This window comes from Ovis canadensis, chromosome 19 (genome assembly GCF_042477335.2).
Source record: "Ovis canadensis isolate MfBH-ARS-UI-01 breed Bighorn chromosome 19, ARS-UI_OviCan_v2, whole genome shotgun sequence".
Classification (NCBI taxonomy): Eukaryota; Metazoa; Chordata; class Mammalia; order Artiodactyla; family Bovidae; genus Ovis; species Ovis canadensis.
The window spans coordinates 16,320,965-16,335,163 of NC_091263.1; the positions used below are offsets into that span (position 1 = coordinate 16,320,965).

The 14,199-nt window shown below is 36.2% G+C and overlaps 1 protein-coding gene across 6 annotated transcripts in view; it reads right to left on the reverse strand.

Annotated features, from left to right (window-relative positions):
* Positions 1–386: 386 nt before the first annotated feature.
* SLC4A7 (solute carrier family 4 member 7) overlaps positions 387–14,199 on the reverse strand; it is a 124,327-nt gene continuing 110,514 nt past the window's right edge. For 2 of the 6 annotated variants that reach the window (XM_069561186.1, XM_069561190.1), the window contains 3 exons: positions 12,317–12,414; positions 6,407–6,514; positions 387–4,587 (listed from right to left, as the gene is read on the reverse strand). In XM_069561186.1, the coding sequence (XP_069417287.1) occupies positions 4,506–4,587; positions 6,407–6,514; positions 12,317–12,414 (288 nt within the window). In that variant the 3' untranslated portion in view covers positions 387–4,505. Of the gene's footprint in view, positions 4,588–6,406; positions 6,515–12,316; positions 12,415–12,519; positions 13,080–14,199 lie in introns of those variants that run through there. The other 4 variants (XM_069561189.1, XM_069561188.1, XM_069561191.1 and 1 more) reach the window with 3 other exon arrangements.

The following is a 14,199-nucleotide window of genomic DNA, read 5'->3' on the forward strand; positions in this document are numbered from 1 at the left end:
ATAAAATTAATCACTAAAAACAAAAAAGAAAAGCACGCCTGAGTGTGTGTTAAGTATCAACATGCTCATTACACATCATGTAATGTGATGTGTGTTTATTACATTCTCATTCTAAACAGATGTGTCTTAAAATAGGGAATATACTGGACCAGCCTATCTTAAAGGACTTTAATCTCATTATTTCTTAACTATCACAAAATCATTGGGAAAGACACACTATTTTGTTTCATTTCCTTCTCTCACTGTTTCCTCTTTTCTGTCTCCTGCTTACTAAAGCACAGGAAAATTAGGAGGCAGGAAATAGAAATTACTTGCTTTTTCTCCATCCCCTCTCACGTGGCGGGTGGGGGGCTCTTCTAATACCAAAGTGAAGACAATATTCAACGACTGATTCAGTAGACTTTTATTGCTCTTTCAACTTCAATAACATCTCCAAAAAATAGTTTTCTTCTAATATTATAAGACAGATTTGAAAAGCAGGATTATTCACATTCTAGACCGGTAGATACTTGTACTTCATATAGATTAAAAATATCAGTTCTACATTTTAAATGTTTAATTTACTTTGGATTTTATTATAATAGAAAATATCATTGTATTGATAATTATAAAAGTCATAAAAATTAGAACTGTACTGTTCTTATTAAACCAAGCTATCAAATACTGTATAAATGAACAATAAAATTCAATGTCTATTTATTTAAATGGAGTAAACACTGGAAGATAAACCCCCCAAAACAAAACAAAAAAATACCTTTTAATAGGAAACTAACAAAAGGAAAACCACAACACAAAAATCAATGCACAAAAATCTGATTTAAAAAACAACTGTTAACAATTACTCTAAGTCAACTGCAGAAGTCAATCTATGCTAATTAAGTTAAAAAAAATGATCTTTAGATGATTCCATTTCCAACTATTGACACTTACTTTTTGAAGTTAGAAAAGTACCAACTTTACATTAAAAATGCCAAGTTCTGAATTATGAACACTATTTAAAATTTTGAATGTCCTTAAAGTCTTCAACCTTCTAAAAAAATAAATAGTTGTTGGACTAAACCAAAAAAACAGTTCACATAGTTCTATTGCATATGATAACAATGTGATCTACATAAATAAATTTAAAACATTAAATTATTTAATTTAAACATTTCTGAATTACAATGTTATATCAATGGCTTATACATCCGAAATCTGAGCACTTTACAACAGGATTCACATGTTACACTGTTGAGCACATTTACATAACTGTTGTACATGATACAATCCTTTAAAAACAGCAAGCTCTGGTGTCATACCTCTGTTTCAGAAATGATTTTTCTTTTTACAGAATTTGAACCTACTTTTTGCGAAAGGAAAAGGTTATAAAGCTATTATATATATACATAAACTTTGGATATGTGAAAGAAACAGAAATGGTTTTTTAGATGGATAAAGCAAAAGTTAGTAATTTTGAGTGGAAAAGAAATCTGCTTTATAAATACATGCATTAGCACATAAAACATTGTTCTACATACTCTATAGACTTGGCAAATATGAACAATGATATGCCACAGCTTTTTAAAACAACTTGAGAGATTTATGATTGACCACATCATTCACACAGGCACACTCACACATACAACACCCATTAGACAGATCATGCACCTCACTTTGTGTATCTAATATTAGAGACTACAGAGCATCATCCTTTTATCACAAGGAAGTAACTAAAGTTCACTGTCTTCCCCAAAGCTGCAATTTTAGAGTGAAATAGCATTCAAAAGAAACTAAATTTCAGATGGTCAACATGAGGATGGTATTAGCCTCTGTAAACAGATGTCTATAATAAATAAAACCGGTGGAAGAAAGAGTGTCCTGAGCAGCCCCACAGCCCGGGTACTCAGCAGCTCTGAGCTCTGTCCTGGAGACCAAGGCATCTGAGGAAGTGCAGGGCTGTTTCTATAACTTTATTTTATAAATGGAATATGCACAGGTTTATTAATACTTTTGCACCTTGAGGTAAATCAGTACATAGCAATCACTACTGCTCATCTATATGCGTTTAAGGCAACATTTAAAAATCAATATAACTATTAAATTATAGTTTTCACTATCTTCCAAAGAACACTATCCATGATGGTTATTTTCCAAAAACAGTGGGAAAATATCATAGCGACATAAAACAAGCTATTACTTAAACATGAATTAGCTTTGCTTTTCAGTGGAGTAGTCATATCAGATCATTTTGTAAGTCAAGTAGTCAAAAGAAAGCAGAAACTATTTTACAATTAAAACAGTAAAAAACATGGAGTGCAAAGCATTCTGCAAGTCATGGTTTTTCTGGCACTGGATAGCCAGTTTTCATAATTAAATAAAATCACATAAACACTATGATCCCAAGGAGTTTTCAGTTTAAATTTCAAAATTACTTCCTATAAAATATGCACATTTTGTTAACCCTATGACGTCCAGACCCAAGGAAATGATGTGAGGAAATCGTCTTGTCAGGTTAATCAGGGCAGTTTACAAAATTATAGCAGCAAATACTGGGGTCTTTGGAAAGGATTATGCTGCTATGAACAAAAAGGGCTCACTCACTGGAAGCTCATAACACTAACAAGCACCATGGGTAACATTCTCTCACCAAGTACCACAGCATCTCTCTTCTTCAGGCAGCACCAAAAGATGCCAGCTACACTTTCTAAGGAAAATGAGTTACATTTCCAGCCTCCCATGAGGCAGAAAGTGAATCCGTTATTTTAACTAGAACTGGGTAACATGGTCTTAGATGTGGAAATTTCATGTTAAGTAGTTTGGAATGGATTGCTAGAATTGCTAAAACATCAGCTTTGGGCATCGCTCATGATCTTCTATAAGATCAAGTCTTCATATTTTTGTACTTTGATTAGAACTGATTAAAGAGAGCTTTGGAATTTCATTGAAATTTTCATCCTAACATTCATGTTATCATTTTCAGTACTTCAGTGGCTTCTCAGTACTCATTTGGTTTTTAGAAATCATCCTTTTGCCAAATCAGTTCCCCATTCATCCAGTCCTACAGGCTTAACAAGAACAATATTTATTTATTTCATAAGGAGCTAAAAAGTATATAAAAGATGACTAAAAAGATTTGCTATAAGTTAAAAAGACAGCTCAGAAAATCAAAATCTAAATAAAACACACAAACACAAGGTAGGAAGAATGTCATCAATCTGAGCTATACACATAGTAAGTCTAAAATTTCTTTTAAAATACAAATACGGCAGTGCTTTATATCAAAGATGTAAAATCTATCAACTGCTTTCAGATAATAAACCATAAATGCAAGTGAGCACCAACTATCTACATTAAACTTACTCTATAGGTGTCATCTTTTCAAATGTTTATATAACATTTAAGCATCATATCAATTTAAATAAATTAAATATCTTAAAATGAAATCACAGATAGCAATCTATTAGACATTACCTATACAACAGAAAGAACAACGTAAAGAGAAAATGAAAGGTAATTCTTAATAAAGTAATACTGATCGTTAACCCACTTAAGAGAATTCTGACTCCTGATTAATCATACTTACAGAAAAATAATCAAGAACTTGAACCTGATACAAACTAACCACATTTTACATAAAAGACAGCAAAGGTAGAGAACAGAGTGGGCATATGGAGCTCTAAAAGGGTATTAGGATTCAGAAAAAAAATTCTATAAAGGCAACAAAGTTTAACTACTTTAAACTGGTATTTTATAGCTTTTAAAATTCATTAACTAATGACTGGTATGAGGGTTAAATTATAAAATCACTTGCAATTTTACTTGTTTATCAGAATGGAAACCTAGATGTGGAGTTTTAAGGTTTAAAATACATTTCAAAAATATAAAGGTCAAAACTGTAGGTCTTATCTAGAAAGTTTCCACTGCTGTACCTCTGCAGCCAGAAGGTTCCCACCAGCTGTGAAACGAGGAGGATGCACACGGGACGAGGGAGGCAGTGGCATCCGCGCCCCTGCACAGGCAGAGCGCCCTGCTCTCCCCTCAGCGCACTAGCAGAAGGGAAGTCATATGGGAACATTTCTAGCAACTCAAGGAAAAAATTTAAAAATACGGACAAAACACATATCACTTAAGGTTGGTATGAACTGCCACTGATTTAAATAGATTTAAAGATTATTTTTTAAAAGAACAGATTTAAAGAAAAGTAGACAATGGATTTTCCCACATTTTTCTACTGCAGAACAGAAAAAAAGCTTCCAACAGAAAAATATGTATTTGATTAGTAAGAACCATGTACCTCACTTCCAAGAGACCATTTCATTATAAACACAGTCTCCATGGTGCTCCTAACAAACTTCAGACACTACTTCGAAAACAAACAAACAAAAACCTCAGTAGTCACGCATAAGGGGCATGACATACAATATTGTTATATATAGCAACACGAAACACACACGTTATATATACATACACACGTATATGTGTATGTATCTAATCTATCTGTATATATAATTCCTCTTGGTTCAAATCTATAATGAAGTTTCAGCATCCAGGTATTTCTTTCTTGGTTCATCTTCAAAATTTATTTTCACACTTACAGGTTTTTCAGGGCTATTTTAAAACAAAGAATGAAAATAAGTAATTTTGAAATGGTCAAATATTACATTCACACATGGCCAACAGTAAACATCCATAATACCTTTGAGATGGCTATTAATACTATAAACATACTAGCTGCCAATACTATCTTACTGCTTTCTTTTCATATTAGTAAACTTTGATGCCCAAAGGCAAATATTAAAAAGTCTTAGCTTTTTAATAGATATTTGTGCCACTGAAATTCACATTTTTTTACAAGCTAAAATTGGTTAGGGTATGATGACTATGCTTAATAGTTTTACTTTATACATGAACAGTTATAACATTTGACTTTTACTGACAAATTATTTAATCAAATTTAAATAATTTAAACAATTATTTCCTGCAAAATGCAACAAATTTCCAAATCTCCCCAAAGTTCACAAATACAAGAGTCCACATTTTCAAGTTAATATCAAAAACAATGATTTTGTGTATATGGATTTAACTGATTAATTATAACAAGAATATCTGGGCTTTGAAAAATTTTCAAAATATAGAAACATGCTATGGTTTGCTGCCTTCTCCAGACAAAATTGAAGAAGACATATCAAACATTCTTCTGTTGAACAACATAACAAAACATTCTCTTTCCTCCTCAGCTATTTTGAATTGAGGGGCAACCTGAATGAAAGGCAGAAGAACTTACAAAAGACAAAATGATATTAGTCTAAGGTCTTTATACTAACGCTGTGGGCCAGGGGTGCTGACAGGAGCTGAAAATTCCTAAAAGCTAAAAGAGTATCTAGTGAAATTTGGGTTGCATGAAATAATCCAAAATGACAAAAAGTTTAACTTTAAAACTTTGAGATCATATATATAAGTGAAGGAAACAGTCTAGCTTAGAGAATTAAAACTCAAGAAATGATGGGAGAAAAGCAAAAAAAAAAAAACCCTGGTAACAAAGATTAAGCAGAAGCAAAATTCTAAAGGAGGCAGAGAAAGATGGAGAAAAATTTGTGACTGCTTGCCTGGAAGTCTTAATCTGACACCAAGCTGCATATACAGTCTAATACAGCATATACGTCTAACACAGTGTCTGGAACACAGTATACACAATGTAAGCTTCTGTTGACTCTGAATGACTGAGTATTCTACAGGATAATACCTAATTTCTCCAGAGACATGAGGGGTTAAAGTACTAACGATTATCAAGTCAGAATTCCTGAAGTTTAGGTCTTAAAGTGAGGGAGAAAGAAAGAAAACAAGAGTTATTACATAATAAGAAACATAAGGGGTTATGAAACAATTGTGTAATACATGGTTCACTATAAAACTAAATGCCCTTTACAATCATGGATTAAATTTCCTACAAGTATCTCCTAGGAAAAGGTTTACCTCATCAGAAGGTATAGTAGGCTGAAACAAGGCAAAACAAGGTATATTTCTGGGGGGACCATCAGAGCATAACTGTGGCAGCATTCTATTTTAGTATTCAACCCCTAGTAATTTTTTTTCTTTATATGGTTTCTGATCTTTTATATATTTACTCCATATGTATATATTTATTTTTGTTACAATATAACGCCAATTCCTTTTTTTTTTTTGAAGCCGGTAACTATAAATTTAAAAAATAACAACAAAAAAATCAGTACCCATATCTGCTCCAGTACACAGTAAAATGATGGACAGAGGAAGGAGGAGAAGAAGAAGAAGAAAAAAATGTTGTTTTGTTAAGTAAGGAGAATATAAATTACGTAAACTGAGTTAAATTGAATGGTTTCCTAAATAGCTATCCATAAGTAAACTAGAAGTCACTACAGTTAGAAAATGCATAAATTGTTACAGCTACCTCGGGTTAGGTCTGGTTACTTTGGCATTCTCAGTGTTCATGGACAGTGCCTTCCACTGTGCAGTTTTGGCCATTTCATCTGATATGTTAACAACTGAGGGATCAACACTGAAGAACAAACACACTTTCTGGTTAGTATTCAGTACTTGCAAAAGCATTAATACTGTCATTCTTATTATCTACATAATATTTGCTTTCATCAACTTAAAACTGAGAAAAGTCTTTGCCATGCACTTAAACCAAGGTCCAGCAAGATATCACTACTTTGGAGTTCTATCATAAAGGTCTCATGGGGAATTGCATCTTTCCTTATAATCAAAACTAGGAATGACACTAATTAACTTGGCAATGATGCTCAAAGGTGATTATCCTGGCTATAAGTATACTATTAAAATAACAGGAAAGAATATATTAATGTGCTTTTAAATATAAAAAGTGATACAGCGTCAAGTCAATTAGAAAACTTTTATAATCTGTACAAATTTCAGTTGCAGCAAACAACTATCTAAAGTACATCAAGAAAAGCAACAACTAGGATTTAAAATGTTTTTTTTTCAAAGTTTTTACAAATCATTAAAAAGAATTCTGGGAAATGGGATGGTTTAAAATTAGAAATTAAAATGCTTCAAGAGATAAAATACCAGAAAGGTTTGTCAGTACCACTTTTAGCTGATTATTACCATATCAGTAATATGGTAGCCTCAAAGTGTTACTACTAATATATAAAATTTATCAAAATCCAAAGAACAAAATACTTCTTTCATTATAAGAAACAAATGTAATTATCCTGTGTCTCTATGAAATACTGCAAAAATTACCTCAATGCCCCAAGTCCAGTAAAGAAGACATCCACAAATAATTTGGAGCTTAAGGTTGTCAGTTGCAAGTAACATGAAAATACTAGGAAGTTAATAGAAATACACTTGCAAGCCCTTTTTCTTCACCCAAAGGAAAATATTTCATGCAAACAAACAATGAATACAAATGTCAAAACAGATGTTAAATTAACACTGTGGTAGCAGCCAGGTTATAAAGGGTATAGAGCAGTCCTTTGTTCACACGTTAAGTCTGCACATCATTGATGATGTAAGACTGTAAAAATCAGTGACAGAATCACTGGAAAGTCTCCAAGGCCACTTTACCAAGTTTTTACAAGCACACACATCTGGACACCCAGATTCACCATGGCGGTACCTGAGACCCGGTCTACCCCAAGAAAATGTTTCTTTGCTCAGTTGCCAACTTCCAATAATTGAAGAGAGAAATTCCTGAAACACTTTCTAGGTTCTAAATGTTTCTTCTCTACTTTCCCATTAGTAGAAATTGAGACTCCCCCTCTGAAGAAAACAGACATTTTGTTTTCCTCCAGAGTTAAAACTAGATGGAAAAAATTTTGTCTACATTCAATAAATTATTTTCATATTTTGTAGGACTTTACGGTTTCCAAATGCTTTCCTATGTTGCTAAGTTATCTTACTTCATTTTTACAGCATATAATCCAAAGCTTGGAGAAGGGAATGGCTACCCACCCGAAGTATTCACGCCTGGAGAATTCCACTGTAGCCCAGCGGGCTACAGTCCGTGAGGTTGCAGGGTCGGACATGACTAAGTGACTAACACACACACAAACATATCCAAAGCAGGCAGACCTAAAGGCCTGGCAGACAAACAGGTCAGCCAATTCCTGGTATTCTAGATGTTCAAGTTTTAAGCAAAATGGCATTAATCATGGCTCATGTCATCATTAGACAAAGTAAATGTATGCATGTATACCCATTCTTTTTGTTAAATATCAGAAAGTATAAGTATGGACTCCACTTATATCTGTCAAAGTCCATGTGTGATCATGGTAAGGAAAAGCTAATGTAGACCCTACAGAAATTGAGTGGCCAGCATCTCAGCAAACTGCTGAGTCACCAGTAACCACCATGGCAGTTCCTATACTCTTTTTGGACTTCCCTGGAGGCTCAGATGCTAAAGAATCTGCCTCCTGTGCAGGAGACCTGAATTTTATCCCCAGGTCGGGAAGATCACCTGGAAAAGGGAATGGCAACCCACTCAAGCATTCTTACCTAGAGAATTCCATAGACAGAGGAGCCTGGTGGGCTACACTTCATGGGGTTGCAAATGTCACACCAATAAGCAACTAGCACTTTCACTTGCACACTCTTTTTAGCACAAAGTCAATGCACTGATTCATTTAACAAACATTTACAGAATCTAGAGAAGCAGAGCACTAAACACGGATATATCAAAATGTCTATACTTGGCATTTAATGTAAGATACATACAAATTTGAGGGAAAATCATGAAAGGTGACAAAGGATAAAAATTAATAGTAAAAAGTATTAGAGAAAAATACTTGTGAATTCATTGTCAAAACTAATCAACACATAGAGTCCAAATGTGACCTCTGTAAAAACTATAAAGTTAAAAATGAAAAAAGGTTGAAGCCAGATAATTAGATATAAACAACATTTTCCATTCACTGGTCAAGGAAGGAACCTATATACCTTCTAAAACTGATTTTTGTACTATATATGGCTATTTGTAAACAGAATAAATATACAGATGAATCAGATGTGTAAATAAATCACAGAAGGTTTTCTTCCAAACTGATTCTATGAGGCCACCATCACCCTAATACCAAAACCTGACAAAGATGCCACAAAAAAAGAAAACTACAGGCCAATATCACTGATGAACAAAGATGCAAAAATCCTTAACAAAATTCTAGCAATCAGAATCCAACACCACATTAAAAAGATCATACACCATGACCAAGTGGGCTTTATCCCAGGGATACAAGGATTAATCAATATCTGCAAATCAATCAATGTAATACACCACATTAACAAATGGAAAAATAAAAGCCATATGATTATCTCAATAGATGCAGAGAAAGCCTTTGACAAAATTAAACATTCATTTATGATAAAAACTCTCCAGAAAGCAGGAGTAGAAGGAACATACCTCAACATAATAAAAGCTATATATGACAAACCCACAGTAAACATTATCCTCAATGGTGAAAAGCAAAAGCATTTCCCCTAAAGTCAGGAACAAGACAAGGGTGCCCACTTTCACCGCTACTATTCAACATAGTTTTGGAAGTTTTGGCCACAGCAATCAGAGCAGAAAAAGAAATAAAAAGAATCCAAATTGGAAAAGAAGAAGTAAAACTCTCCCTGTTTGCAGATTACATGATCCTCTATACAGAAAACCCTAAAGATTCCACCAGAAAATTACTAGAGCTAATCAATGAATATAGTGAAGTTTCAGGATACAAAATCAACACAGAGAAATCCCTTGCATTCCTACACTCTAATAATGAGAAAATAGAAAGGGAAATTAAGGAAACAACCCCATTCACCATTGCAACGAAAAGAATAAAATACTTAGGAATATATCTACCTAAAGAAACAAAAGACCTACATATAGAAAACTATAAAACACTGGTGAAAGAAATCAAAGAGGACACTAATAGATGGAGAAATATACCATGGTCATGGATTGGAAGAATCAATATAGTGAAAATGAGTACACTACTCAAAGCAATCTGTAGATTCAATGCAATCTCTATCAAGCTACCAACAGTATTTTTCAGAGCTAGAACAAATAATTTCACAATTTGTATGGAAATACAAAAAACCTCGAATAGCCAAAGCAATCTTGAGAAAGAAGAATGGAACTGGAGGAATCAACCTGCCTGACTTCAGGCTCTACTACAAAGCTACAGTCATCAAGATAGTACAGTACTGGCACAAAGACAGAAATATAGATCGATTGAACAAAATAGAAAGCCCAGAGATAAACCCATGCACCATTGGACACCTTATCTTTGACAAAGGAGGCAAGAATATACAACAGAGAAAAGACAATCTCTTTAACAAGTGGTGCTGGGAAAACTGGTCAACCATTTGTAAAAGAATGAAACTAGAACACTTTGTAACACCATACACAAAAATAAACTCAAAATGGATTAAAGATCTAAACGTTAAGACCGGAAACTATAAAACTCCTAGAGGAGAACACAGGCAAAACACTCTCTGACATAAATCACAGCAGGATCCTCTATGACCCACCTCCCAGAATATTGGAAACAAAAGCAAAAATAAACGAGTGGGACCTAATTAAAATTAAAAGCTTCTGCACAACAAAGGAAACTATAAGCAAGGTGAAAAGACAGCCTTCAGAATGGGAGAAAATAATAGCAAATGAAGCAACTGACAAACAACTAATCTCAAAAATATACAAGTAACTCCTGCAGCTCAATTCCAGAAAATAAATGACCCAATAAAAAAATGGGCCAAAGACCTAAACAGACATTTCTCCAAAGAAGACATACATACAGATGGCTAACAAACACATGAAAAGATGCTCAACATCACTCATTATCAGAGAAATGCAAATCAAAACCATAGTGAGGTACCATTTCACGCCAGTCAGAATGGCTGCTATCCAAAAGTCTACAAGCAATAAATGCTGGAGAGGGTGTGAAGAAAGGGGAACCCTCTTACATTGTTGATGGGAATGCAAACTAGTATAGCCACTATGGAGAACTGTGGAGACTCCTTAAAAAACTGGAAATAGAACTGCCATACGACCCAGCAATCCCACTGCTGGGCATACACACCAAGGAAACCAGAACTGAAAGAGACACATGTACCCCAATGTTCACTGCAGCCTTGTTTATAATAGCCAGGACATGGAAGCAACCTAGATGTCCATCAGCGGATGAATGGATAAGAAAGCTGTGGTACATATACACAATGGAGTATTACTCAGCCATTAAAAAGAATATATTTGAATATATATTCAAATATATATTGGATGAAACTGGAGCCTATTATACAGAGTGAAGTAAGCCAGAAAGAAAAACACCAATACAGTATACTATCGCCTATATATGTAATTTAGAAAGATGGTAACTACCACCCTGTATGTGAGACAGCAAGAGAGACACAGATGTATAGAACAGTCTTTTGGACTCCGTGGGAGAGGGAGAGGGTGGGATGATCTGGGAGAATGGCATTGAAACGTGTATAATATCATATGTGAAACGAATCACCAGTCCAGGTTTGATGCATGATACAGGATGCTTGGGGCTGGTGCACTGGGATGACCCAGAGGGATGGTACGGGGAGGGAGGTGGGAGGGGGGGTTCAGGATGGGGAACACGTGTACACCCATGGTGGATTCATGTTGATGTATGGCAAAACCAATATTTAAAAAGTAATTAGCCTCCAATTAACATAAATAAATTTATATTAAAAAAAATAAATCATAGAAGTTTTTAAAGCTAAAAAAGGCTTACATTTCCCAACCTCTATATTTAGTTCATAGATTTCAATATAAATTGCCAAAATCATGTATGATACACTATACATGATAAACATTAATTTTTCCCTAGTATGAGCCCTCACTGGCAATGGGCAGATGATACCTTTGAAAAGTGAAGGAGAGTTCCAGGGCCTCTAAACACTGTCACCTGTGGGAAGGTCATCCAAAGATGGATTACAAGCGTTATTTTCTAGCACACACCAACCTCCGTCATAATAAGGGCAAGGGAAAAAAATAAAGTTGTACTACTGAGAGCATGGGAGTATCCTAAGACTGGGTTTAAACTTCACTGAAACAGAAGGAGTGAGAACAACAGGACAATCTCTGCTGGGTGTGGAGGCCGAGGTCTCTCCCTGCCAGCTCTATCCTGCTGCTGTCAGCGGGAGGGGAAGGAGGGAGCCACTTCCTCTTCCACCTGCAGGAAGCCCTCCTTCAGCCTACATGTCAGGTGCAGTGTTTGTCATCGTTTAAAACCAGACATCATGACTTTAGAGACACACCGCATGGCTCATTCATGCACCTGTCGTGTGAATGCAGCACATTCTAAAATGCAAAGCTGCATCTCACCTGTACTTTAGCGCCTTCACTGGAATCTGCAGGAGGCTTCCCCCTTCAAATGGAAGGTGCACAGTGTCTTCACCAGCTTGCAGCATTCGCTCAGCTTCCTTGAAAGAACAGACGTGAAGAGGTGACTTTTCCCAGAATATTTGCAGGACCAATTAATATATCAACATCTACATTGGCATATGTTGACAACCAAATTGACACCATTTAACTTGCCATGACTGAAAATTTCATTTTATTATTATGAACACACACTTGTAACACAAGGTGAAAACAATTACTTGTAAAGATTAATTTTTAAGGGTTATAACTTCCATCTCTGGGAGTTAAATCATTCAGTTCAGTTCAGTTCATTCGCTCAGTCATGTCCGACTCTTTGCAACCCCATGAATCGCAGCACGCCAGGCCTCCCTCTCCATCACCAACTCCCGGCGTTTACCCAAACTCACGTCCATCGAGTCACTGATGCCATCCACCCATGTCACCCTCTGTAATCCCCTTCTCCTCCTGCCTCCAATCCCTCCCAGCATCAGAGTCTTTTCCAATAAGTCAACTCTTCGCATGAGGTGGCCAAAGTACTGGAGTTTCAGCTTCAGCATCATTCCTTCCAAAGAAATCCCAGGGCTGATCTCCTTCAGAATGGACTGGTTGGATCTCCTTGCAGTCCAAGGGACTCTCAAGAGTCTTCTCCAACACCACAGTTCAAAAGCATCAATTCTTCAGCGCTCAGCTTTCTTCACAGTCCAACTCTCATATCCATACATGACTATTGGAAAAACCATAGCCTTAACTAGATGGACCTTTGTTGGCAAAGAAATGTCTGTTCAGTTCAGTCACTCACTTGTGTCCAACTCTTTGCAACCCCATGAATCGCAGCACGCCAGGCCTCCCTGTCCATCACCAACTCCCGGAGTTCATTCAAATTCACATCTATCAAGTCGGTGATGCCATGCAGCAATGTCTCTTAGTACTATTTAAATATCAATTTAGCTACATAAATTTTACTTTTTAAAATTTATTACTATTAGCATTACTTTTGGCGACTCCACATAGCACATAGGATCCTAGTTCTCTGACTATTGGAAGTGCAGAGTCCTAACCACTGGACTGCCAGGCAAGTCGCCATAAACTTTATTATCAACTACTACACAGGTATACAATGAGAGGGGGCTTCCCAGGTGGCGCAAGTGGTAAAGAACCTGCCCGCCAATGCAGGAGACACAAGATGGGGGTTCAATCCCTGGGTTGGAAAGATCCCCTGGAGATGGAATTGGTAACCCACTCCAGTACTCTTGCCTAGAAAATTGCATGGACAGGGGAGCCTGGCCGGGTACAGGCCATGGGGTTGCAGAGTCAGACATGACTGAGCACATACACGCCATGTACAATGAGCAACAAAATTGTGTGAAATCTCATGGCTCTCATTACAATACAATATAAGCAAAACCTCACCTGGATAAGATGGGGGTTTCTCAGTCTCAGCAATACTGACATTAAGAGCCAAACAACTGCTTGTCCTGGGAGCCAGTCCTGTCTATGGTGGATGTACAACAGGCCACACGTTGCCAGTAGCAGCCCCTTTTCTGAGCATCCCCTCAAGTCAAGAACACCTAAGCTAAGAAACATGAACCCAAATCATGACACAATCCTAATGAGGATGGAGACACGGAGAGAGCACCTGTCTTACTAAAAGAAATCCCACAGCTTGGGGGTGACAATGCACCTGGTTTTAACAAAAACAATGTAAGATTAAAAACCAATAAACCTAAATTTCTCAGCACTCCCTGCAGCTCAGTGTGGTGCCAGTGGAACCTCCTGGATGCCATTTCTGGGTGGCACGGTGGGGCCGCCGCCACTGCCTCCCACTGTCTCTGACTCTGCTGCTA